General features: G+C 41.1%; 1 protein-coding gene across 1 annotated transcript in view; it reads right to left on the reverse strand.

Annotated features, from left to right (window-relative positions):
• Nucleotides 1-2,990: 2,990 nt before the first annotated feature.
• The window catches only part of LOC117913242, a gene marked incomplete at its 3' end in the record, with an annotated part of 63,440 nt that continues 39,497 nt past the window's right edge, over nucleotides 2,991-26,933 (reverse strand). Inside the window, 2 exon segments of the mRNA XM_034828200.1 lie at nucleotides 2,991-3,661; nucleotides 3,664-3,867. Of these exon segments, the coding sequence (XP_034684091.1) occupies nucleotides 2,991-3,661; nucleotides 3,664-3,867 (875 nt within the window).

Consider the following 26,933-nt stretch of genomic DNA (forward strand, 5'->3'; position numbering starts at 1 on the left):
ACGCTTTGCCATAGACAAGATGATTCATGCCTAATTGGTGTCTCAGCTGGTTCATGTCCAGTTGGTGCTCCTTGATGGCGAGAGTAATCAACAATATTTATAACCTATAACACCATGAACTAGGGTAGCAAATACTAAGCTACTATAGCATAGTGGCTCTAGGATCGTTCCACTGGGAAGGGTACTCAAGTTGAAAATGATACCAATTCAAAGTGAATTGGTGTTGTTTCATTCCAAGATTAGCTTAAGAAATAAAACACAAACTTTGGTTGAAAAAGGTTTGGACTTAGATTAACAACACAACAAGTGATGAAAATAACTTAAGAAGAAAAGCATTCCTTGGAGATTCAGGTATACAGGGGAGGTTCCTCATGCAAAAGCATAGCTCCGGTCAGTTGGTTCATTTCCTCACATTAGAGAATTAACATAAAGTCAATTCTCTAACAGGTGCTGCACAAATGCATCCCTCAATTGGATTTCAGCTTTAATTCTCTCACTGATGCAACTTGCAATGGTTCAAGCCTCTCACTTAGCCTTTACCATTCAAGGTGATCTTTAACCTTGGATTACCCATCAAAAGCTCGCAAGAGGTAACTAATGGATGTCTCCTAAGAGTCCAAAAGCTTACCAAGTGTTGGCTATTCTAGAAAATCCTACCTTCAAGTCACCTACCAGAGGCTCGCAAGGGGTAAACTAGTGCATCTCCATGGTTAGAGATCACTTGCCTTACCAAGTGTTGGCCCAGGTGACTCCAAGGTGTTTTAAGTTAACTAAAAACATTAGAAACCATTCACGGGACACACTTACTCTTCATTCATAGCTGAAACCACAAAGCTTTTGATTGATGCACTTGGAACCTTTCCCGGCAACCTTAACTCCAAGGAACTAAAAAGTTTAGTTACTCATTCTCTGGGGATAACTCCTCAGAGAGTGCATAACTTAAAAATATGAAAACACAATCAAAGAGAGAAGGTAAGGTAGCAAAAAGCTCAAGCTCTTTGTATTTCTTTCTTTGAAACTTTACAAAAGGGTCATCACTCTAACACCCTCAGAACAGGCTCATCGGGCTCCCTTTAAACCAAAAATATAATGATAGCTATTACCCTGATATTTTTACGAAATTCCTAACTTAAAAGCTAAGGAAATCTATCATTGGTGACTTACAAGGAGAATTTGGGCATTTAAGCAACAAAAATCTAATGAAAAATATCTCCAAGTGTCGGTTACAAATATCGGGAAGCACTCAGGACCACTTCGTAGGTGAAAAGTGAGGTCTGCGAAATTTCGCAGGTGCACAAGAAGAGCTGCGAAAATTCTTCATAGCATCCTACTGATTCAACACCTTTGCAAAGTGGACTTCCATCTTATGGTGTTTGGCTTCCATTGCGGCGTGAAGCTTTAGGGGAAATCCATGGCACTGTGCAAAAAGGCTGCGAAACCATTCCGCAACAAAAGGCTGATTCCGCAGCACTTTTCTGAAGCCTTCCTTCAGCTTGGAGCAGTTGTCTTCCAAAGGCTGTAACTTCCTCATTTCAAATCCAAATTGCACACGGTTTGAAGCATTGGATTGTTGACTTCCTAAGCTTTCAAATGACATATTGTATGCATAATTTGGACATCAGGAAGTGCTCCAAAAGTAGCTGCAGTGACTGTCATCAAGAATGCTCCATGGCTGATTTCTCTTTGCTTCCCCTTGCATTCCAGTCTCGTTTAAAGCAAAAGTGCTTCAAGGCTTTGATTCTTCATTCCTCTAAGCTTCCCATTGCTTGCCAAGGATTCCATATAACTCTCCTCAATCTCCTAATGCTTTGGTGATCAAAATACTAACAAAAACACCAAAACTTACACATTTTGATTAGAATTGATTGAAAGGGGCCTTAACATGCTAATTGGGTTAAAAGGCACTAACTACTACTCAAAAGTGTTTAAAAGGATTAATTAGAAGCTATCAAATAGAACTTTTTGAGTAGTAATCACAAGACGATAGGAGGACATGCCAAGAATAGTCTTATAAGTTGTTCTATACGCCCATAATGAATCATGAAGCTTAACAGACCAATCTTTTCTGCTTGAACTCACCACTTTCATCAATATGTTCTTTATCTCCCTGTTTGCTAGCTCAACTTGCCCGGAAGTCTGTGGATGATAAGGTGTAGCTACCTTATGCTTCACTCCATACTTGGCTAATAAACTTTCAAAAGGCTTGTTGAAAAATGAGAACCTCCATCACTGATTATAGCTTTGGGCACCCCGAATCTTGAAAAAATGTTCTCTTTCAAAAACTTGAGAACCACTCTATGATCATTTTGTTTACAGGGGACTGCCTCAACCCATTTAGAAACATAATCCACCCCCACCAAGATGTAAGAATTACCAAAAGACATTGGAAAAGGTCCCATGAAGTCAATGCCCCATACATCAAATAGCTCAACTATTAGTATGGGGTTCATAGGCATTTGATTTCTTTTTGTCAGTCTTCCCAGCCTTTGGCATCTATCACAACTTCTACACATGATGTGGGCATCTTTGAAAAGAGATGGCCAAGTAAACCCTGATTGCAACACCTTCATAGCTGTTTTCTGAGAGGCAAAGTGGCCTCCATATGCATTTTCATGACAATGGGTTAGAATTCCTTGTTGCTCTTCTTCAGGCACACACTTCCTTATGATCTTATCTGCACAATATTTAAAAAGGAAAGGCTCTTCCCAATAATAAGCATGGATTTTTGCAAAGAAGTGCTTCCTGTCCTGTGCATTCCACTCACTTGGAATTTCACCAGTAATTAGATAATTAGCAATATGAGCATACCAAGGAGTTTTTACTAGAAACATAAGTGATTCCTTAGGAAAGTCATCATCAATAGGCAAGGCATGAGAATTATGTGCTATAGCTAACCTTGAGAGGTGGTTAGCTACCACATTCTCCACTCCTTTCTTATCTCTGATTTGGAGATCGAATTCTTGTAACAAAAGAATCCATCTTATCAACCTTGCTTTTGCATCTTGCTTTGTCAATAAATACTTCAAGGCTGAATGGTCAGTGAAAACAATGATGAAAGACCCTACCAAATAAGCACGAAATTTGTCCAAGGCAAATACCACAGCTAACAATTCTTTCTCTGTAGTTGTGTAGTTCCTTTGGGCTTCGTTCAATGTTTTGCTTGCATAGTAGATCACATAGGGCTTCCCATCTTCTCTTTGACCAAGCACAGCTCCTATAGCAAAGTCACTGGCATCACACATTAGTTCAAAAGGTAGTTGCCAGTTAGGGGCCCTCACTATTGGAGTTGTTGTTAAAAATTTCTTCAGTTGGTCAAAGCTATTTTGACATCTTTCATCCCATATAAACTTAGCATCCTTAGTTAACAGCTCACAAAGAGGTTTGGAAAGCTTTGAAAAATCTTTGATGAACCTCCTATAGAAGCCTGCATGGCCAAGGAACTGCCTTACTCCTTTTATAGTTGTTGGGGATGGTAGTTTGACAATTAGCTCCACCTTTGCTTTATCAACTTCAATGCCCTTTTCGGAGATGATATGGCCAAGGACAATTCCTTGACGTACCATAAAATGACATTTCTCCCAATTGAGCACCAAGTCTTTTTCAATGCATCTGTGAAGAACCGCTTCCAAATTGACTAAGCATTCCTCAAATGTACCTCCATTACGGTGATGTCATCCATGAAAACCTCCATAATTCGCTCCACCATATCACTGAAGATACTCAACATACATCTTTGGAATGTTGCAGGTGCATTGCATAAACCAAAAGGCATTCTTCTGTAAGCATATGTTCCAAATGGACATGTAAAAGTGGTTTTTTCCTGATCTTCCACTGCAATTTCAATTTGAAAATACCCTGAATACCCATCCAAAAAACAGTAGAACGGATGGCCAGAGACTCTCTCCAACACTTGATCGATAAATGGAAATGGAAAATGATCTTTCCTGGTTACTGCATTCAATTTTCTATAATCAATACACACCCTCCACCCTGAAGTGAGGCGCGTAGTGATTTCTTCTCCTTCTTCATTCTGAACCACAGTAATCCCTGACTTCTTTGGTACCACTTGAGTAGGACTCACCCAAGAGCTATCAGATATAGGGTAAATGATACCTGCTTGAAGTAATTTCAACACCTCAGCTCGCACAACCTCTTATAAATGAGGATTCAATCTTCTTTGAAGTTGACAAATTGGCTTAGCCTCATCCTCCATATATATATGATGCGTGCAAACTAAAGGACTAATGCCTTTCAAATCAGATATTTTCCATCCTATTGCTTTCTTACACCTCTTGAGAACTTCAGTAAACACTTCTCTTAATGACTGGTCAGAGATGAAGATATTACAACAGGACATTGATTATTTTCTTCAAGGTATGTATATTTCAGCTCCACGGGTAGAGGCTTCAAATTGAGTTCTGGGATCTCTTTTTTAGCATCTGCTCCTTCTTCTTTATTGAACAAAGGTAGAATCTCTTCTATCCTCCTCCAACTTTGTAGAGTAGCAAGCTCATTAGGGGGTTCAGACAAACCTTCCTCACAATCCGCAAAACTTTCATTCAGCTTGTCTTGCATATTCTGATTACAGTGCTCCTCTACGAGAGTGTCAATAATACACACCTCTTCTAGACCCTCTTCTTCTTCCGGAGTGATTTGCTTTTTAGACATATAAAAAATGTTGAGATCAAGTGTCATGTTGCCAAAAGTGAGTTGCATGAGCCCATTCCTATAGTTGATGATTGCATTTGAGGTAGCAAGGAATGGCCTTCCAAGGATGATAAGAACTAAATTAGCTTCCTTTACAGTAGGATCCGTATCAAGAACAATAAAATCCACCGGATAGTAGAAATTATCAACTTGAACCAAGACATCCTCAATTACTTCTCTGGGAATTTTTACTGATCTATCTGCTAGAGATAGAGTGATTGTTGTTGGCTTCAACTCACCAAGTCCTAATGCTTGTAGACAGTATATGGAAGTAAATTAACACTTGCTCCCAAGTCCAATAAAGCTTTCTCCACTACATTTCCTCCAATCATGATTGAAATGGTAGGACTTCCCGGATCTTTGTACTTCAAAGGAGATTTACATTGTAAGATTGCACTTACCTGCTCAGTCAAGAAGGCTTTCTTATTTACAGTCAACCCTCTTTTGATAGTACACAAGTCCTTTAGGAATTTTGCATATGTTGGAACTTGTTTAATCATATCCAACAGTGGGATATTGACTTTAACTTGTCTCAATACTTCAAGAATTTCAGATGCATTTCTAATCCCCTTTTTCCCATGCAATGCTTGAGGAAAAGGTGGGGAAGTTGATTTCTTCAGCATTTCTTCCTTCAGAAGTTCCTTCTCTGGATTTGCATTCATTGTTGAATCATAGTCCTCTTTCTTTTCACTGATCTCTCCCTTTTTGTCTTCCATTTCCTCCCCTTTCATTGTCTCTTCTTCTTCCGCAACATGTGGCTTAGGTGGTGGCTGCTCAATTTTCTTACCACTCCTTAGAGTGATTAAGGCTTTGACATCTTTCATCTGTGATGATTCTCCCTCATGGCTTTCCACTTCATGGACACCCTTGGGGTTTTGGTGGGGTTGAGAAGGAAATCTTCCCTTTTCTTGCACTGTGTTCAAATTTGTGAGCCTTGATATTGAGTATTGGAGATTATCAATCTTTTGGGTTATATCATTTTGCATTCCATCCATCCTTTTGTTCAGAGTACTCTCTACTCTGTCAATTCTTTGATTAAGTTGAGCATTGATGGCTTTTTGTTCTCCAACAAAATCTCCCACTACCTTGCTAATATTCAAAATTGCTTGTTCAAGACTTGAAGATTGTTGAGATGGTTGATCTGGCTGTTGGTACTGAGGTGCTCTAGGCTTCCATGAAAAATTTGGATGATTCCTCCAAATTGAGTTGTAAGTATTTCCATAGGGCACATTGTTATTGGGCTTGAATTGTCCAACAACATTTGCTTGATCTCCAAATCTTTCCCTTTCAGCTGAAATTGTAGGGCATTCCTCCACCAAGTGTTCATATGATTGACAATTAGGACAAAGCTTCACTTGCACTGGTGCTTCAGCAACAGCTTGCACTTCATGCATCTTTTTCAGTTCCAGCTCCTCCAATCTTCTTGTCACAGCTGCAAACTTTGCTTTCGTATCATCCTCTTCTTTCAAGGTATACATCCCATCCTTAGCATTGAAAGCACTTAGTTGAGACTTCATCTTTCCCACTTCTCCTTTGATCGGTTCATCCTATCCCCGTGAAACTTCAACCACATAATTCAAGAAATCCATAGCTTCCTCAGGATTTTTGCTCATGAAATCTCCTCCACACATTGTTTCCAAGAGTTGCTTCATTGAGGACAACATCCCATCATAAAAATAGCTCACCAATAGCCAAGTATCAAAACCATGGTGAGGACAAGCATTTATAGCTTCCATATATCTTTCCCAACACTCATAGAATTTCTCATTCTCTTTAGCTGAGAAGTTTGAAATTTGTCTTTTCAAGCCATTTGTTCTATGAGTGGGAAAAAATTTCTTAAGGAATTCAGCTTGTAAGTCAGTCCAAGTACGGATACTCCTCGGCCTTAAAGAATTAAGCCAAATTTTGGCTTTATCCTTTAAGGTAAAAGGAAATAACTTAAGCCTCATCAAATCAATTGAAGTTCCTCCCTCTTGGAATGTATTACAAACATCTTCAAATTCCTTGATATGTGCATAGGGATTCTCACTTTCCATCCCATGGAAAGTTGGTAGAAGTGGAACAATATATTGTCTGATCACTAGCTGCTCTGTAGGAGGCACTATACATGACGGTGCACTCATACGAGGTGGATGCATGCGGTCCCTCATTGATCTAAATTCATTGAGATTGTCTTGATGACCTTGGTGACTATGCTCATCTTCAGGTGTAGCTTCCATGATATTCAAGCTCAATTCCAATTCCTTATTATGAGGTGTATCACTTTTATCAAGCCTTCCTCCACTGCCACGTATCCACTTTGGCATACACAACTAGTATCTATCTGTAACTAAAATGAAAATAAAGGACAACAAAAGAAAACAGGGCTACAAAAACAAAATAGAACTAAGCTGAATTTAAAAGCTAAATTTAGATTATGAGTAAGCAAAACGAAAAAAAAAATGAGAATTTAATAAAGCGAAAGAAACGTTACCACACTTGTGATGAAAATCACAAGTACTCTGAAATAGTATCACTATAAACTTGACACCTTCCCCGGCAATGACGCCATTTGATTCATGCCCAGTTGGTGTATCAGCTGATTAGTGTCCAACTGATGCTCCTTGATGGAGGGAGTAATCAACACAATTTGTAACCTATTACACCATGAACTAGGGTAGCAAAGAAAAAGCTACTATAGCATAGTGGCTCTAGGATCGTTCACTAGGAAGGGTTTCCAAACTGAAAATGATACCAATTCAAAGTGAATTGGTGATGTTTCATTTCAAGGTTAGCTTAAGAAATAAAACACAAACTTTGATTGAAAAAGGTTAGATTTAGACTAACGGCACAGCAAGTAATGGAAATTACTTATGAAGAAAAACATTCCTTGGAGATTTAGGTTCACAGGGGAGGTTCCTTGTGCAAAAACATAGCTCCGGTCAGTTGGTTCATTTCCTCGCATTAGAGAATTAACATAAAGTCAATTCTCTAACAGGTGCTGCACAAATGCATCCCTTAATTGGATTTCAGCTCTAAATCTCTCTCACTGATGCAACTTGCAATGGTTCGAGCCTCTCACTTAGCCTTTACCATTCAAGGTGATCTTTAACCTTGGATTACCCGTCAAAAGCTCGCAAGAGATAACTAATGGATGTCTCCTTGGAGTCCAAAAGCTTACCAAGTGTTGGCTATTCTAGAAAATCCTACCTTCAAGTCACCTCCCAGAGGCTCGCAAGGGGTAAACTAGTGCATCTCCATGGATAGAGATCACTTGCCTTACCAAGTGTTGGCCCAGGTGACTCGAAGGCGTTTTAAGTTAACTAAAAATATAGAAACCATTCACGGGACACACTTTCTCTTCATTCATAGCTGAAACCACAAAGCTACTTATTCTTGCACTTGGAACCTTCCCCAGCGACCTTAACTCCAAGGAACTAAAGGTTTAATTACTCATTCTCTGGGGAAACCTCCTCAGAGAGTGCATAACTTAGTAAATGAAAAATATAATCAAAGTGAGAAAGTAAGGCAGAGCTCAAGCTCTGTATTTTACTTTCTTTCAAACTTTTACAAAAGGTTCATCACCCTCAGAACAGGCTCCTCAGGCTCTATTTATATCAAAATTACATTAATAGCTATTACATGGATATTTAGCCTTTTTTCTAACTTAAAAGCTAAGGAATCCTATAATTGGTGGGATACAAGGAGAATTTGGGGATTTAGACAACAAAAATCTGAAGAAAAATATCTCCAAGTGTCGGTTACAAATATCAAGCACTAAGGACCATTTCGCAGGTGAAAATGAGGTCTGCGAGATTTTGCAGACGTACAAAAAGGGCTGCGAAATTTCTTCATAGCAACCAGCTGATTTCGCACCGCTGTGAAGTGGTCTTTCATCTTGCGGTGTTTGGCTTCCATCGCGTCGTGAAACTTCAGGAGGAATTCCTCAGCACTGTGCAAAAAGGTTGCGAAATCTTTCCGCAACAAAAGGGTGATTTCGCAGCACTGTGCAAAATTCTTCCTTCAGCTTGGAGTGATCGGCTTCCAATGGCTGTAACTCCTTCATTTCAACTCCAAATTGCGTACTGTTTAAAGCATTGGATGGTTGACTTCCTAAGCTTTAAAATGAAATATAGCATGCATAAATTGGACTTTAGAAAGTGCTCCAAAAGTGGCTGACATGACTATCATCAAGAATGCTTCATGGCAGATTTCCCTTTGTTTCCCCTCCTTGCATTCCGGATTTACTTATGGCAAAGGACTTCAAAGCTTTGGTTCTTCATGCTTCTGCTCTTTCCATTGCTTTGCCAAGGATTCCAAATAACTCTCCTCAATCTCATATTGCTTTGGTGATCAAAAAGTTATCAAAACACCAAAACTTAACACAATTTGATTAGAATTGATTGCAAGGGTCCTTAACATGTTAATTGGGTTAAAAGGCAATAACTACTACTCAAAAGTGTTTAAAAGGATTAATTACAAACTATCAAATAGCACTTTTTGAGTAGTAATCACCTAGCCATGCGCTGTAGAAAAGATCAGTCAATAAGCATCAATGCACAAGAAGCATCGCAATCCAAATGCCATGTGGGCATACTAACACAAAAGCTAACAATCAAACACATACCTATGGTCCCTAACTAAGCGATGCATAAATGATTAGCCAATAGGAATAAATACTCAACAAGCATGCATGGCAATCACATGTCAAAACATCAATCACTAGATACCAAGGCCCACAAATGAGCTCAAACCATGGGTCAAAGTACGTACCTTGGGTCCCTAGCCAAGCGCTGCAATGAGGGGTTAGTCAACATGTGGCAAGCATTTTTTAAACAAACATCAAAATGTGCCCAAGCCAAACATTCACAATAAACCTTCCTGACCTTCCTAGCCAATAATACCCTTAACTCATAGGTGGGCCCACATTAATTCAAACCAAATCTAGATTCAAACCCTAAAGGTGGCCTACAAGTGCCTTAGAGCCTAAGTGCCCAAACCATAACAAAAATGGGGGTCAAAACACGCCGAAACTGGAACTACCTAGCAGAATCGGTTGAACTGGTTCCCAATTGGCTCAACCGGTTGAGAAAAAATCTGAAACTTTACCAGAATATTCCTCAAAGAATAAGAAATCCAAAAATATAAATGGTACTCAATTATGAGCTCGAATGAGGGACAACTGGCTGAAACAATGTAAAGCATTTATAAAACAGGGCTACCACCAAGCCACTTGTTGAACCGGTTCCCAACTGGTTCATCTGATTGAGAAAAAATTTGAAACTTTACCAGAATATTTCTCAGAGAATAAGGAATCCAAAAAAACAAACGGAACTCAATTCTGAGCCCGGATGAGGGAGAACCGGCTGAAACAATGCGATGTGTTCCATAAAAGGCCAAACCCGAGCCACCCAAAATGCATTGTTTTCTTTAAAATTCGCCACTTAAGCCAATGTTTTAGTAGATGCAATTTTTCCATAAGCCTTCAACATGCATGCCTAAAAGGGTAAGGCCACAAATGAAAGGGCCTACTTCCCAAACAAATTAACAGTACTTTCTACAATCAAAGGAAATGAACACCATGTCCCCTCCCTTGCCAAATCTAGGATCAACGAGGCCCCAATGGCTGAATGATGAGCACAATGGCTCAGCCAATATGCCATAACCTCTAATCCTAATTGAAAAACTGAAATGGTCTACCCTAAATTCCAAACAAAACAGTCCAAAGAGACTTTCGTTTTGACAAACCTAAATTGAGGGCTAAGGAACCCTTATTCCAAACCTGAATCTGAGTACCAGAGACCTTTGCTTACTCAAAGCAAATCAAAATTGGTTGCTAATGATAGAAATACTTGCTTTGTTCACAAAACAAATCACACCATACATGGGACCTTAGGCATGCAATAACGAAAATGCAAGGATCCTAACCTTATCTTTCATAGACCTCCAATGACCGTTTCAAATGCTAAAAAAATAATAGACTCACTCTTAGTTGAATTAGACATGCATAGTCTCAGACAACTTACAAACTTGACCCAAAGACTAATCAGCAAAGGCCCTCATTTTCTTGTCTAAACAGATTATTGCAACAAACCTCAGAAAGAATGAGAATATAAAATAGCAGAAAACAGGATCAAAGAGTTACCTATGCATGCGTTAGATGCCGAGGTAGAAATGAAGTCACTGGGGTAGCAAACATCCAAGTTTCGCTTCCAGAAATCAAGGCCTTCCCCTTCAACAACACTGATAACCCGACTCTTGGTAACTTGGCATGTAAGGGTATCAACAAAATTTATACCTAAGTTCCTTACACTAAAGTAGCAAAGCTACTATAGCATAGTGGCTCTAGGATCGAACACTGGGAGGGGTTTTTACTTTAACTGGTGAAGTTCGGAGGATGGAGGGAACTTTTCTTAATAAAAATTAGGTTAAGATGAAAACATAAAAAGATGAAGGTGTTGTAAACTAAACTAACATGAAAATAGGTTAAAAGATGGAAAAAGAAGTTTCTCAAAGCTTTGGATAGCCATGCTTAACTCACTGTGTAAAAATGGAGATTTTGGGACTTTTCACCTCAAGTTGGGGAAGCAACTAAGGTGATGCTTACTTCCCGAACTGGTATGAGTTTAACAACTGAGTTTTAGTCCTTCAAAACTTACAAAAAGGGTAGCTGAACCTCATAACTGTTCTTTTATTGGTATAGGTCATCTCCTCGACTTGCAATACAATGGCTCGTAGGAGATAACTAATGAACGTTAGTGGATCTAACAATAAGAATCCACTGAGACCAAAAGGTTATCAAGTATTGGCCATTCAAAGCAAGTCAGAGGGATTAAAAGCTTTACTTTGAATGAAAACATTTATGACGTGATTCATGCCCAGATTGGTGTCTCAGCTGATTCGTGTCCAGCTGGTGCTCCTTGATGGCGGGAGTAATCAACAAAATTTATAACCTATAACACCATGAACTAGGGTAGCAAAGACAAAGCTACTATAGCATAGTGGCTCTAGGATCGTTCACTAGGAAGGGTACTCAAATTGAAAATGATAGCAATTCAAAGTGAATTGGTGCTGTTTCATTTCAAGATTAGCTTAAGAAATAAAACACAAACTTTGGTTGAAAAAAGTTTGGACTTAGATTAACAACACAGCAAGTGATGAAAATTACTTAAGAAGAAAAGCATTCCTTGGAGATTCAGGTTTACAGGGGAGGTTTTTCATGCAATAGCATAGCTCCGGTCAGTTGGTTCAATTCCTCACATTATAGAATTAACATAAAGTCAATTCTCTAACAGGTGCTGCACAAATGCATCCCTCAATTGGATTTCAGCTTTAATTATCTCACTGATGCAACTTGCAATGGTTCAAGCCTCTCACTTAGCCTTTACCATTCAAGGTGATCTTTAACCTTGGACTTCCTTTCACAAGCTCGCAAGAGATAACTAATGGATGTCTCCTTAGAGTCCAAAAGCTTACCAAGTGTTGGCAATTCTAGAAAATCCTACCTTTAAGTCACCTACCAGAGGCTCGCAAGGGGTAAACTAGTGCATCTCCATGGTTAGAGATCACTTGCCTTACCAAGTGTTGGCCCAGGTGACTCCAAGGCGTTTTAAGTTAACTAAAAACGTAGAAACCATTCATGGGACACACTTTCTCTTCATTCATAGCTGAAACCACAAAGCTTCTGATTCTTGCACTTGGAACCTTTCCCGGCAACCTTAACTCCAAGGAACTAAAAGGTTTAGTCACTCATTCTTTGGGGAAAGCTCCTCAGAGAGTGCATAACTTAGTAAATAAATAAAAAACACAATCAAAGTGAGAAGGTAAAGTAGTGCTCAAGCTCCGTATTTTACTTTGAAACTTTTACAAAAGGTTCATCACCCTTAGAACAGGCTCCTCGGGCTATATTTAAACCAAAAATTACATTAACAGCTATTACATGGATATTTTGCCATTTTCCTAACTTAATAGCTAAGGAATCCTATAATTGGTGGCTTACAAGGAGAATTTGGGGATTTAGGCAACAAAAATCTAATGAAAAATATCTCCAAGTGTCGGTTACAAATATCGGGAAGCACTAAGGACCATTTCGCAGGTGAAAAATGAGGTCTGCGAAATTTCGCAGATGAACCACAAGGGCTGCAAAATTTCTTCATAGCAACCAGCTGATTTTGCACTGCTTCAAAGTTGGCTTTCATCTTGTGGTGTTTGGCTTCCATCGCGTCGTGAAACTTCAGGAGAAATCCTTAGCACTATGCAAAAAGGCTGCAAAATCATTTCGTAACAAAAGGGTGATTTCGCAGCACTTTTCTGAATCCTTCCTTCAGCTTGGAGCAGTTGTCATCCAAAGGTTGTAACTTCCTCATTTCAGCTCTAAATTGAACACGGTTTGAAGCATTGGATTTTTGACTTCCTAAGCTTTCAAATGACATATAACATGCATAATTTGGACTTCAGGAAGTGCTCCAAAAGTGGCTGCAGTGACTGTCATCAAGAATGCTTCATGGCTGGATTCTCTTTGCTTCCCCTTGCATTCCAGACTTGCTTATGGCAAAGGGCTTCAAAGCTTTGATTCTTCATGCCTCTAAGCTTCCCATTCTTTTCCAAGGATTCCATATAACTCTCCTCAATCTCATATTGCTTTGGTGATCAAATTACTAACAAAAACACCAAAACTTACACAATTTGATTAAAATTGATTGTAAGAGGCCTTAACATGTTAATTGGGTTAAAAGGCACTAACTACTACTCAAAAGTGTTTAAAAGGATTAATTACAAGCCATCAAATAACACTTTTTGAGTAGTAATCATGACGCTCAGCTACTTACATTTATGGCTTGGAAATCTCCATCCTGACAAGGGAGCTTCACATGGCATCCATTACTTCAAGAAACTAAAAGGTTTTAGCCTCTCATCCTTGGGGATTTCATCCTCTAAGGATGTTTGGCTACTAAGAAAATGAGAAAGAAAAGAGAAAAGAAGCGTATGAACAAAAGTGCTCTTTTAACTTATAAGGTTACAGGTTACAAGATATTTTTGTCTGAGGCTCTTCACCTCTATTTAAAGACAATAACAAGCTAAATTAAAAGAGCTATTACAAAAGCAACCCTTTCATTGGTTGATTACAAGGGTAAAATAGGTATTTACAAAGCTAAAAATCAAGCAAAATATCTTGGAGAACCGACAGTGGAATATCATCAACAGCGTCTCAAAACAGGGGATTTCAAAGGCATTTTCGCAAGGTGCCTAAATCCACCTTGCGAAATTTCGCAAGGTGGTTCTTCATGGTGCGAAATGGCCAAATTTCACACCATGAAGAAAATCTCCTTGCGAAATTTTCGCAAGGTGAAATTCACCTTGCGAAATGGTGTTCCCATGGCTTGATGCAGTTGTCTTCCGAAGGCCATATCTTCCTCATTTCAGCTCCAAATAGTACACAGTTTGAAGCGTTGGATTCTTGACTTCCTGAGATTTGAAATGGTATATAGAATGTAGAAAATAGACTTTGGGAAGTGCTCCAAAAGCGCGAAAGAAGATTGCAGCTGCTGTCATTTATTTTCTTCACTCTGTTTTCCTCTTTGCTTCTTTCCTTTGCTTCTCTCATTTGCTTGGCTTGTCTTAATGATCCAAAAAGCTGTCAAAACACTAAAACTAGCCACAAATATGATTAGAAGTCATTGCTAGGTCCTTAACATGCCAATTGGGATAAAGATGGAGAACTATTACACAAATGTGCTTAAAACATAATGAATTAAAGGCGTAAAATGACACTTTTTGGGTAGTAATCACTACCCCCAACTGACACATTGCTAGTCCCTGAGCAATGAAGGAGAGAAAAATAAAGAAAACTAGATAATATAATAATTTGCAAAATCATGCTGATCACTCCAAAAAATAATCAAGTGGCATGATTGGATCAAACTCTCACATGGAACATGAAAGAAATAAAACTCAAACTTTAATAGGAGCTATCAAATAATTTGCCTAGTCACAATTCATAAAGAGTAGGCATTATGAAAATTTAAGCTTCAAAATAATTTCCATTCCCAAAGGTCCAATCCTTACTCTTCCACAAAAATCTATGTGTTATTTATTAGTTTCCGGATATAGTATGACAAACTAATCTCTCCCCTCAACCTAGTTCTTTTCAAAGCTTAGCAAACTAATCAACCTCCAATAGGCTAAGAACGCACCTCTTTTCTTTCACAATTTTTTTTCTTGTAGGAGTGCAAAGCTTAAAGGCATTATTTTCTAAATTGTCCATGTAACGGGGGTCCATCGATGACTCCCAACCAATCAAGGTTTAGGGCATCAAGCTTTAAGGATTTTTCAACCACTAACTCGGATTTCACCCCAGACTTTTGAGAATGAATTTTTAAATACCTAAGCACCTACAGTATGTTAAACTCCACCTATCCACCCTTGTAACGAGCATTGAGGTCAGTGACTCCCAACCAATTAAGGCTTAGGGCACCAGGTTTTTTAAAGATTTTCACCATATACCCCTTAGACCTTGCTCGGGTTTCAAGGAAAGCAAACATTTTTCTTTCTTTCTTTATTTTCTTCAAAGACTCATTGGCCTTTTTACAAGGTGTCCCAACACTATTAAATGAGGTCAAAGGTACCAAGTCTAAAATTTTCCTAAGTCAAGAGGGAAATAGTTTTTCATCTTATAAATGGAACCTAGTGTGCACGGTGTGTGATAAGCTTAAAGTGGAAGAACTAAGCTTGAATTCAATAGAAGTTTCAACAATTCATCAACTTTAGTAAGCATAATACAAACTCTAAGACTATGGCAATAAGATAAGAATTTAATTTCTCCCATTTATTTTTGAGAATTTTTCCTTAATAACCACGGAGAGTAGAATAAAAACTTAAAAAATTTTAAAATTAAGCAAAAAGCAACTAAATTACCAAAATAACTTAGCATTAATAACAATACTTCCTTCCTTCCTCAACTCTCCCCCCAACCAAGCTGAACATTGTCCTCAATGTGACAAAAGCGATTGAAAAATAGGGAGGAAGTGGTACCTCCTGAGTGACATGGAGTCTGAGTCGTATAGGAGAGACCACATGTTTCAAAAAAAATAGCGAGTAGAGAAAATAGAAAAATGCCAAGTTTTAAACAAGAGTTGATGTCTAAATATGATGCATCATCAGTAATACATCCAATCCCAGAATATAAGTGTAGACCCCCATTTGGGGCTCGTTTTTGTGCAGCCCAATTTTGCCAAGTGTCACAATCTCAAGGAGCCACGTGTCCATGCATGGTTGGTTGTTGAGGAATCAGAGTAGTGATTTTAAAGGCCAACTAGAGGTCGACACGTGTCCAAAGAATCTGCAAAAAGGCTGTAGACGGTTAGAGGATGTTGCCAGCTGCATGTGAGAGTGGGTGGAGGCTGGCAGCTGGAGTGGTGCAGGTGGCTGTTGCTGCAGAGATTGTTGGAGGGGCAAATCCGGGAGAAGAAAAGAGATATGGGCAGAGAGGTTGTTTGAGAAAAGGAGCAGAAATCTTTTGGAGAGGGAGCTGCAAAGCTGGTATTTTGAGAGAGAGAGAGAGAGCTTTTGGTAGAGGGTGAGGTTTCCATGGACGACTGTGAGTGATTCCGGAGGGCTGGTTGCTTGAGAGGAAGGAGGAAGGGCAACTGAGAGAAAACAGAGGAGGAGGTGCTTTTTGGTGTGGTTTTTGGAGAGTGTTCATGGAGCTTGAGAGGGAAATGCATTGGGTATCTACAGAGAGTAGAGAGGAAGAGCATATTCAGTGGGTATGACTAGTTTTGAGAGATTTTTAGAGAGTATTCCTTGATCTTGGGTAGCAAGCCAGCTGCAAGGGAGATTCCTTTAGCTTCAGAGGAAGATAGTTTAGCTTAGAAGGAGATATTTTTGAGTGAGGTTTTCCTTTAGCTTGAGAAAAAAAACAAGAGAGGTTCATTGGAGCTTAGGAAGAAAGCAAACCAGAGGTGGCAGAGGAAGTTGTCTAGGAGCTTGAGAGAAAAGCCAGAGGTGTGCTAGAGAGAAGGGATATTCTATATCTACAGAGGAAGCTTTTTAGGTATGAACCCTTTTCATTCTCTTCTCCATTTTGTTTCTGGATATTATTGCTTGTTTTGGGTATGAGCATCAGATTGTATGTTTAGTTTTCACTGATCTCTGGAATAATTATGGATTTGTTGTCATTGTTTTATCATTCTCTTCTTCTTGGCTCTAAAGAGCAACTTGAATTTGTTTTTAGCTTCATTGTGAGATATCTCAGAATTTACTCCCCTGTTTTGTATGAACCCATAGCCTCTCTACCCTTTTGCAAGCCCGTGGATGAAACAATGAAATAGGGTTTCACTCATTAATTTTCTATCTTTATACTCTGTTTTTATAAATGCTCCTTTCACATTTTCCACTGTTCTTAATTGAATGGGACATGAGAGTGGCGTGACTTGGTTTGGTTTGATGAGCCTGACTCTTGGAACTACTCGTGGCATCTCTGCAAGTGAGGTTGGAGTAGAAAACAAGTTAATGTAGATGGGTTGACAGGGATCTAAATTAAACTTCCTACAGCGGTTGAAGTCGACAAGGTTGATGATGCTCTTGTTATGGATGTTCATACAGAAACCGATTCTGAAAGATGGAAGATCATGCTCCAAACTAAGAGCCATTGTATGCTTCTGGACTAAGTTATGGAGCTGTTGAGATACAATCAGGGGACCTTAGAAGAATGCATTGTGGTTGAACAAGTTGAGAATCCTCCTCTTATGGATATTCCCACTGGAATTGGTTCAATAGTGGTTGAAAATTCTGTTCTGGACCCAGGATCATGATCTGTTTTAAAACTGGGGGATGAAATGGTTGAAAGATAAAATGGAGGGCATGTAGACTCAAAGCTCTTCACCATTTATATATGCTCTGAATCCCTCACAGTTTTTCAATGAAGACATACTCCCCTGCATCGATGTCAATACTGAATCAATGGTGAAGATGAAAGCTACAGGATCCAAGGGTAGACTTATCATCAGAATGGTTCTCTTTTCTCTGTTGAATGTTTATAGTTGGGTTTGAAAGAACCCCGCCAAGGACGTCATGCCCTTCATCTTGCTTCCTCGGTGCGGTAGTGGCTATTTATGACATTGTACAGCAGGTCAAGACCGGTGTTTTCACATTTGCGTTTGGCATTTCTGCATCAACAGCTTCAATGTTCCAACTGTACCTGGATCACGCCTTCGTGGACCCCACTGACCAAGGATTTCTTCACATCATATAATGAGGTCCATGATGGCATTACATGGAAGTTTCCGTAGCAGCAGTCGTAAATCGAGATGGTATATCAGCTTCTGGTAGGCGGCATCATCGACGACTTTAGCACAATCTGCATGGTTTCTCTTGCTCGCCTCACCATTCTCCTTCAGATTCAAAATAATTCAGTCGGATGTTGCCACGCTGGGTAAAGCAAGCACATGGCACGAAGAGCATGGCCATGCATGGACCCCCCATGAGACTATTTTCAAAACCTATTACCCCTCATGTCCATCACCATTCTCATCCATTATCTTTCATACCCATTTCATTCATCACCCGTGATGCTAACATTATCACACCAACCTCCATATCTATTCATCAATCCTCATGCATGCATCGTCCTCATCTACACCCATTTCTCTTACTTATCCCCTTTCCCATTTTCCAAACTTCCATACCCGTACATACCACTGTTTTTTTTTTTTAATACATCATGTTTGTCACCACCTTTCTGTCTCTATATTCTCATGTCCACTACCCGTTTCTTCACATCCATTCCCATACCTATACATTCCACCTATTCTTCCAATATCCATCTAACCACACCACTAAGCCCGTTTCTCTCTCCATATCTTTTCTAATACCCATTAAACCCACCTCCAAGCCATGATGCGTTATATTAAGCCTTCAAAAGAGCCAAGATCAGTTCAGTTTATACTCACCTGATGGAAACTTAAAGTACAATCAACATGTCGACGTGGAAACGACTCCAAAGGGGGATAAGGACCATATGAACTCTGCTCCTCCATGTGGGAAACCCTATGAGCCTTCTTATGGGGTTCTATGCAGAGTTTAAGGAATTATGGAAATCAGTAAGTCTGGCCATTATCACCGTCATTTGTCAACGTCCCTGGTATATGAGCCGATGAAATGTTCGCCATTAACAAGCTGTGAGTGTTTGAGGAAGGAAAAGAAAGCAACATCGCCCAAGTCCTTCGAGTGATTCCCAACAAGCTCTGTAACCTTGTATTCAGCATAGGACGACCATGAAGAACGTGGTCGATAGTCACTTTAGAGCTTTAGTAGCTCAGTTTCGGCAGATTGAGAACACATCCATGGGTAAAGAAGATGACAGAAAGAATGGGTTAGAATTGAATACATCTTTGTTTTAGAAAGCTGACACTTTTCTAAAGTTAAATATAAGCTAAAGTGGAGGGATTTGATCTTGGTGGATGACATGTCCCGGGAAGCATTTCCAGAATTCTGATGTGTAAAGGTATAGCAGGAGAGATGGTTGGAGAGTTGCAAGGGTTATGTCGCCCACTCATTTGAGGTTTGAACTTGTTGTGCTAGTATTCTCTGGTGCTACTTTAATAAGGGTTTGGGTCACTTTGCTCTTCCCCCAGTGAAGCTATGAACTGCCATCTGTCATTTCCTCAAGTCATTATAACCGAGGTCGTGGTCTTCTCTCCCGTGCTAGGCCTCCCAGATTTCCTCAAGGTAAATTCATTGAAAGGCCTCCACTGGGCCCATTGTTGGTTGGCATGTTATCTGGGTGAAGAATGGAGATTCTGGCTATGACGAGAGTCATGCTACTATCAAGGAAGCAAAGACTCTCAAAGACAAATCCACTTTGGTCAAGGTGGCTACAACCATTGATTATGGATCCTCAAGCAAGTCAAACTCATACAGTGTACATGGAAGTGCATTGAGTCCTAAGGGGGGTGGATGCCACAAGGAAGAGCCTTGGATGGCCATATGAACCTTTCCATGTGCCTGAGGATGTCAAGAAGAATTGGAGCCCGCATTTCTGCCAGAATCATTCCTCCCTGGGCCCACCATTGCATACTTCTAGTTGCATGGCCACCTTTGGCATGCACCTTTTCTTTTGAGGCCACGTGTCATCCTGCTACTTTCCTCATCCCTTGTTTTTTTTTTTAAATAGTTTTCTTAAACCCCATTTTGTAAATATTTTCTCAAATTCTGGTTTTCAAATAATCCCAACTTTCTCATCTTCCATCCTTAGAGTTTTTAGGTCTTAAAAATCTCATTTTTAATAAAATCTTGCTGCCATTTTTCATTCTGGCAAGCAATTTTTCACACCTTCTCTATTTTTAAAATGTTTTAAAATAAGTAAGAATTAATTCCGTAATTCCAAATGATGGAATTTATGGAATTAATGCATGCAAAAATAAACGGGCTTTGGTGGGGGCCCTACATACATGACTTTGATGATTGATTGGTTGATTGATTGACTGGAGTGTCACACTTGATCGATTCATTCTGTTTTATGACATGCATGAGATTGTTCTTTAATTGTGCGCTAACCCCCTCTCTTGATAGCGCATAACGGTTCGTTGCCCAGGTACGCACCTATTCTCACTATGGTCACTCCTTATGCTTATTTTAATTCTCACATGTGCATGATCACTCTGAGTATTCATTGATTTCCTCATCATTGCCACATCAGCTTCATTTTATTAGTAGAGACCCGACTTTAGGGACTTAGAGGGGTGCTATGGTCTTTACTGTACCTTCCCGATAAGTAACCTGACCCCCGAACCCGATCCGGTTTTTCGTAGATCACCTTTTCCAAAATAAGGAGTCACACTTAGGGTTTTTCTTTCTTATTTTGTTTACCCTTTTAAAAAAATAAAAAAAAAATGCAACTCCAAGTCATTTTTCAAACAATAAATAAAATCAATTTTTTTTTTTAAATAAAAATCGAGCTCACCATCGAGTGGAAAACGCATTGAGCCGAAATGCGGGGTCCACAAAATGGCGACTCCACTGGGGATTTTTAGAGGGTCAAGCTTGAACTTAAGATGAAGCAAACATGGCATTTGATGAGTCGATCAATGAGTACCTGTCTTTTGATTGCACATTGGGAGTTTTTGATGCATGCTTGGATATTGTGTTGTGACATTAATACGATTGATTATCTTGATTTGGGGCTTCGGATGTCGCTTTTTTCTGTACTTCATTACTAGATTAGTTTGGTACATCGACATGCCGATTATCATAGATTGCTCATCTTGTTTTGCGTGGTATAGCGATTCTGTTTCTTCTTGATTATTCTGCTCACTTCACATGCATAGACTCACTATTGTACATCAATTGACTTGTTGTGTTGTTTTCTCTCGCTTGCATATTATCTTGATCGTCTTTTGAGCATGATGTTCGTATCGCTATTCATCCTGATAGTCATAGCTTTTTGTGTGGACATGAGTGATATATCTTGTACTCTGCTTGACTGTATGATGCATGATTGCCCTTCCTCTGTATGATTGCATGTCGCCTGTCTATGTGGGTCGTACTTCTATCCCCCTATCTCCAATTCTCTTGGTTTCGGTCATTCCTTTCATCTCGGCTCTCACTATTGCAAGTGTGAGGCCTTCTGTGTGCTTGCTTTCTGATCGAGCCAGAGATTAGGAGTAGGGTCTAGCGACGAATATATCGATGTACGGGAGTATTCTGGAGGAGAGCGACACTTTGATGTCGATTGGAGTCCGATCATTGAAGACTTGTATAGCCCGGAGCTAGGTTTCATGGATAGTTGTGCGACCAGTGTGTTTCATCTTTCTGTTTTAGCTTTCTAGGGTTTTTGGATTCACCCACACCATCACTGTGCACTCTAGTTGGCTTTTGAGCGTTGAGAGATTGAGAGGTTTTGCGATAGGAAACCCCCTGAGATATCGAGGTAGTGCATGTGTGGAAGTGATGACCACCTTGCATGGAAGCGCCCCGTCTCTTCGGAGGCGTGCAGAGGGTTGCGTACCACCGGAGGGTACGATCGCTTCTGCTAGGGATCTCTTAAAGTCCACCCATATCCATTTAGAGCCACCTTCACCTTGTAGGTTAAGCTGTAGATCCTTCGATTAGGATTCCCTCCCTACACGTGGGTGCATCTGAGGGCTTTTCGTGCCTCTGTAGCCGCAGTTTTGGATCCGATTTTCCCTCTGTTTAGTCTCCAGTTGAGAGTGCACTGGGATCAGGACGAGTTTGAGTACGATCGGACCGCTCATCTTCACTTGGATGCTTTGCTTGTTCCTGTTCAGATTATCTTTTCTTCTATACATTCCCCAAGCCATATCCTTATTCCGTTCTTCGTGCTTTGTAGGATCGGACCTTTGTTCCTCGTCTTGATATACCTTTGTGGATCAAAGCAGAGGAGGAGTACTTTCAGGATCAGGATTTTTACTCTCAGTCTGGGTATAGTTTCGTGGATCAGAGTAGAGAGCAGATTAGTTCGGGTTTCAGATACACCATATATGGATCAGCAGGTCGTCACGGTCGATCAGTTCACGGCCGCCATGGCTTCTATCCAGGAGGCTTTGGCTAGCCTCAGGCAGGACATCGGTGGTCAGCAGGGTAGACCACCAACAGTTCAGGATGAGACACCGTATGACTCACATCCACCTCCACCACTCCTACCCATTCCTTTAGTGCATCAAGCATCACCATATGTATTACACGGGCATTCTGAGATCGCTCCACCCGTAGTCGCCCAGGTTGTTGCCGCTGATGACACACATGCACGCATGGACCACATCGAGTAACGCGTGAGGCAGCTGAGAGTGTCTGATGGAGCTGCTGTTTGGGATGATTTGGAGGGTATGCCGGTAGCCAGCTTGCCGGCTAAGTTCAGGATGCCAGATATTGAGAGGTACACTGGTATCGGTTGTCCACGCATCCATCTCCGACTGTATAGCACCATGATGAGGGCTCATGGACTGGACGAGCCTCAGATGATCACTCTTTTCCCCTATCTCTAAGTGGGGTGGCTCAGCGCTGGTTTGCGTCTCTGGAGTCCTCGAGACACCGTACATGGGATGACTTGGCCTAGGAGTTCCTACGACAGTTTTCGTTTAACACTGTCGTAGACGTATCGAGGAGAGAGCTCGAGGCTCTTAGGCAGAGATCAGATGAGTCAGTTTCTTCATTCATTTCCCGCTGGCGTGGGAAGATTGTTGAGATAGTGGATAGACCATCAGAGAGAGACCAGATTCAGATGGTTTTGAGGAGCCTACAGTCGAGGATCGCCATACATGTGGTCGGGGTCCCGTTCGCAAATTTTGGGTCTCTGGTTATGGCTTTGTATGATGTCGAGGACGGCATCTCGAGAGGTTTATGGACAAATTCTTCCCCTAGTGATATTAAGGGGAAGAAGCCCTTTGTAGGATCGAGGTCGACAGATGTTAGTGCTATCAGTTCATCCAGTCAGAGGCCTCTCAGGCGCCATCAGCCGATCCCATAGTTTTCCGAGCCTCATTCTTCTTATGCATCTCAGCAGTTCGGGCCACGGGCACCTTGCCCGGCTTTTGATCAGACATATTAGGCTCAGCCATTGGCTCTACCTTACTATGCCACTCAGGGCATTGAGAGGCCTCCTATTTCATATACGGCCACTGGACAGCCATGCTACGCTGCACAGTTCACTCCAAGGCCCGCACCTTCATACCCTAAGCCTCGAGCTCAGCAGACCCCTGCACCTTTTGCTTTGAGGATGCAGAGACAGTTTTCACAGATAGGCATGCCGTTGAGCCAGGCTCTTCGGAAGCTCATAGAGGCCGGTTTGTTGACTGCACTCACTCCGAGACCGCCCCCTCAGCCTCTACCTCCTCAGTTCAGGATGGATTTGCATTGTGCCTATCATTAGGGGCTAGGACATGAGACTGATTGATGCACCGCACTGAGGCACGCCATCCAGGACTTGATTGATTAGGGTTTGGTTCACTTGGGTCAGTCGAGTGTAACCCAAAACCCACTACCGACCCATACCACGCATGCAGTTCCTCCACCAGACAGAGGTATTCATTTCCTGGATTTTGCTGATTCTGATGACCATGTCTACATGATGAGCTGGGATGACATAGATCCAGAGCCCATAGAGTTGGGGGATATTTACGAGATGAGCGGCATGTCTTTGGGGCCTCAGGTGCCCACTCCCTTCAGATTATTTCCTGAGACAACCTCAGTACATGTGTCCATTGTCGAGCCTCCGACTTCCACGTGTTATAGCATTCAGACGCCGTTCGTTTAGTCTCAGATGTTGAGGAGGTTCTTGCTTCGCACAATGATGATCCTCAGACTTCGGACATTCAGATTATCCTCCGGGGAGGGAGAGTATTGGGACAGCCACCTCCAGCCGCTGCCGCTAGACCCTTATGGGGTATGTCATCCCAGGAGGAGGTCAGAGCAGAGGATGACGAGATTTTGAGGCAGTTGCAGAGCACTCAGGCTCGTATTTCTATCTGGAGCCTCTTAGCGTCCTCTAATACTCATCGGGATGCATTGACTCGAGCTCTGAGCCAGATCAGAGTTGATACCATGACCACTCCCGAGGGACTCATTCATATGATGACGGCTGGCAGAGCTAGTTGTATCATCTTTTCCGATGACGACTTGCCACCAAAGGGTTCAGACCACACGCGTCCTCTCTATATATCTGTTGGCTGTTCAGGTCGTCGAGTTCCATCTGTCCTTCTGGACAATGGCTCGGCCCTGAACGTATGTCCTCTGGCCACCGCCATCGCTCTTGGATACGCACCATCCGATTTTGGCCTATCCACTTAGACCGTCTGAGCTTATGACAGCACCCGTAGAGAGGTCATAGGTACATTGGAGATTGAGCTCCTGATAGGTCCGACCACATTTATCACTGTCTTTCAGGTTTGAGGATTCCTACATCCTTTAACCTGTTTTTGGGCCGACCGTGGATTCACCGAGCTGGAGCCATTCCTTCTTCACTTCATCAGAAAGTGAAGTTCATCCATGAGGGCCAGGTAGTCGTCGTACAGTTGGTAGGGGACATGTTCATTTCCGTTGAGCCCATGCTCCAGATCAGCCATAGCAACGACGACTTACTGCTGACCGGGTTCACTTTTGATGAGGTATAGACTCTTGAGCTAGGGGACTTTTGCTGGGACTTCGTCGCTATGTCCTTTGACCAGCATGGCAGCACTGTAGTGCTTGATATGATGAGAGGCATGTCCTATCTTCCTAGCATGGGATTGGGTCGACGTCAGCACGGACCGAGCGAGTTCATCACCATTCCTGATCATGACATACCATTCGGACTCGGATTCATCCCCATTGAGGCCGATTATCTCTATATGGCGCGCTTGCGCAAGGAGAGGGTGAGGACTCGGCTGACTCATACGCCTTTCTATTATCCTGTGCGCCCATACACCAGGAGCCTGACAGATTACTTTGTGAGGGCGTCGGAGCTGCATGCACCGTCTGATGGGATCATCGAAGGACTTAGCACCACTCAGGAGGCCAAGCTTCAGTGCCTTGTCCAGCAGTTACGATTGAGAGACGGAGCCCCTGGCCCTTCGACTTCTGCGTTGATCGCTCCTTCCTCTCCAGATCGCACTAGCCTTATGACGCTTTGCTTCCCGGACGAGACCGATGAGCATGGGACCTTTGCTGAGGTCGGGGACATAGTGGATGGAGCCACCCCACACGACGAGTACATCAACGAGATGCTCGCCCTAAGCTTGAGCCAGATTGAGAAGACTATTTAGCATGGGTTTGCTTCATCATTTGATCTCTTCGGGGCATTCGCCATCGAGCTTGCCGAGGAGAGTGATTCGCGGAAAACCCAGTCGGGTCATTTAATAAAAAACATTTATGAAACCTATGACCTCATACTAGTGTAGCAAAGCTACTATAGTATAGTGGCTCTAGGGTCGAACTCTGGGATGGGTTTTCATTCTACCAGTGATATACTCATGATTAGAAATTAAATTTAATGATTTCCTTTATCAAAAACTTAAAGCTTAAAAAGAAAATAAAATTTGTTTTGAAAGTATTTGAAACTAAATTAACATAAACTAATTAAAAATGGAAGAAAGAAAGTTTCTCGGGGCTAAGGATTGCTAGGATCAAGTTTAGAATGCAAAGTGGAAAATTCCGGATTTTTCTCCTCGCATTGGGGATTTAACCTATAGTTATTTCCCGAACCGGTGTAGGTTTAACAATGAAGATTTAATCCATAAAAATCAATAGAAATGGTAGTCAAGGTCCATTAATGGCTTTAGACACTATATAGGTCTTCACCTTGAACCACTTTCCAATGGCTCGTACATGATAACTAATGGACTAATATGGATCTAGCAATAAGCATCCATAAAGACCTGAAGCTTACCATGTATTGGCCATTCAAAGTGATTGTAAGGGATTTAAAGCAAAACTTTGGATTAAAAAGCCATTTATGAACTTCAACTACCTGAATTTAATGCACGAGCATTTTCCACCTTTTCATCTGGACTTTTCACCTAGCTTCCTTCACTCCAAGAAACCAAGAGTTTAGCCTCTCATCCTCTGAGAAAACATCCTCAGAGGTTGTTTGGCTTCCAAGAAAGAGAAAATAGTAACAAAAAAATAGAAAATAAGAGTGCTCTGTATATTGCTAAGTGTTTGGCTTAACACTCGGGTTACATGTCTTCAAGAGGTGATTTCCACCCCTTATATAGTTTTTACAAAAGCAAAGCTTTTCATTGGCTTGATACAAGGAGAAGAAAGGAAATTACATCAAAAGAAACTTAAGAAAATATCTAAAGTGGAGTCAGCAAAAAAACAGAGGAGATTTCGCACAGGGGTGCGAAATTCGCATAGGTGTGCGAAATTCGCACACCATTCAGGAGGTGTGCGAAATTTTCGCACACCTGAAGCAGTTTTCTTACGAAGGTCATAACTTCCTCGTTTCAGCTCCAAATCATGCACGGTTTGAAGCTTTGGATTCTTGACTTCTTGAGCTTTGAAACGGTATATAGCATGTAAAAAATGGACTTCGGGAACTGCTCCAAAAGTGCCAAAGAACACTGCAGCTGCTGTCCTCAGATTTCCTCCTTGCTTCTCTTTTGATTTTCTTTGCTTCTCTTTGCTTTTCTTCTTTGGTTGGCTTGTCTTAATGATCCAAAAAGATGTCAAACACTAAAACTAGCCACAAATATGATTAGAAGTCATTGCTAGGTCTTAACATGCCAATTGGAATAAAGGTGAAGAATTACTAC

The sequence above is a fragment of the Vitis riparia genome, chromosome 4 (assembly GCF_004353265.1).
Source record: "Vitis riparia cultivar Riparia Gloire de Montpellier isolate 1030 chromosome 4, EGFV_Vit.rip_1.0, whole genome shotgun sequence".
In the NCBI taxonomy this organism is placed as follows: domain Eukaryota; kingdom Viridiplantae; phylum Streptophyta; class Magnoliopsida; order Vitales; family Vitaceae; genus Vitis; species Vitis riparia.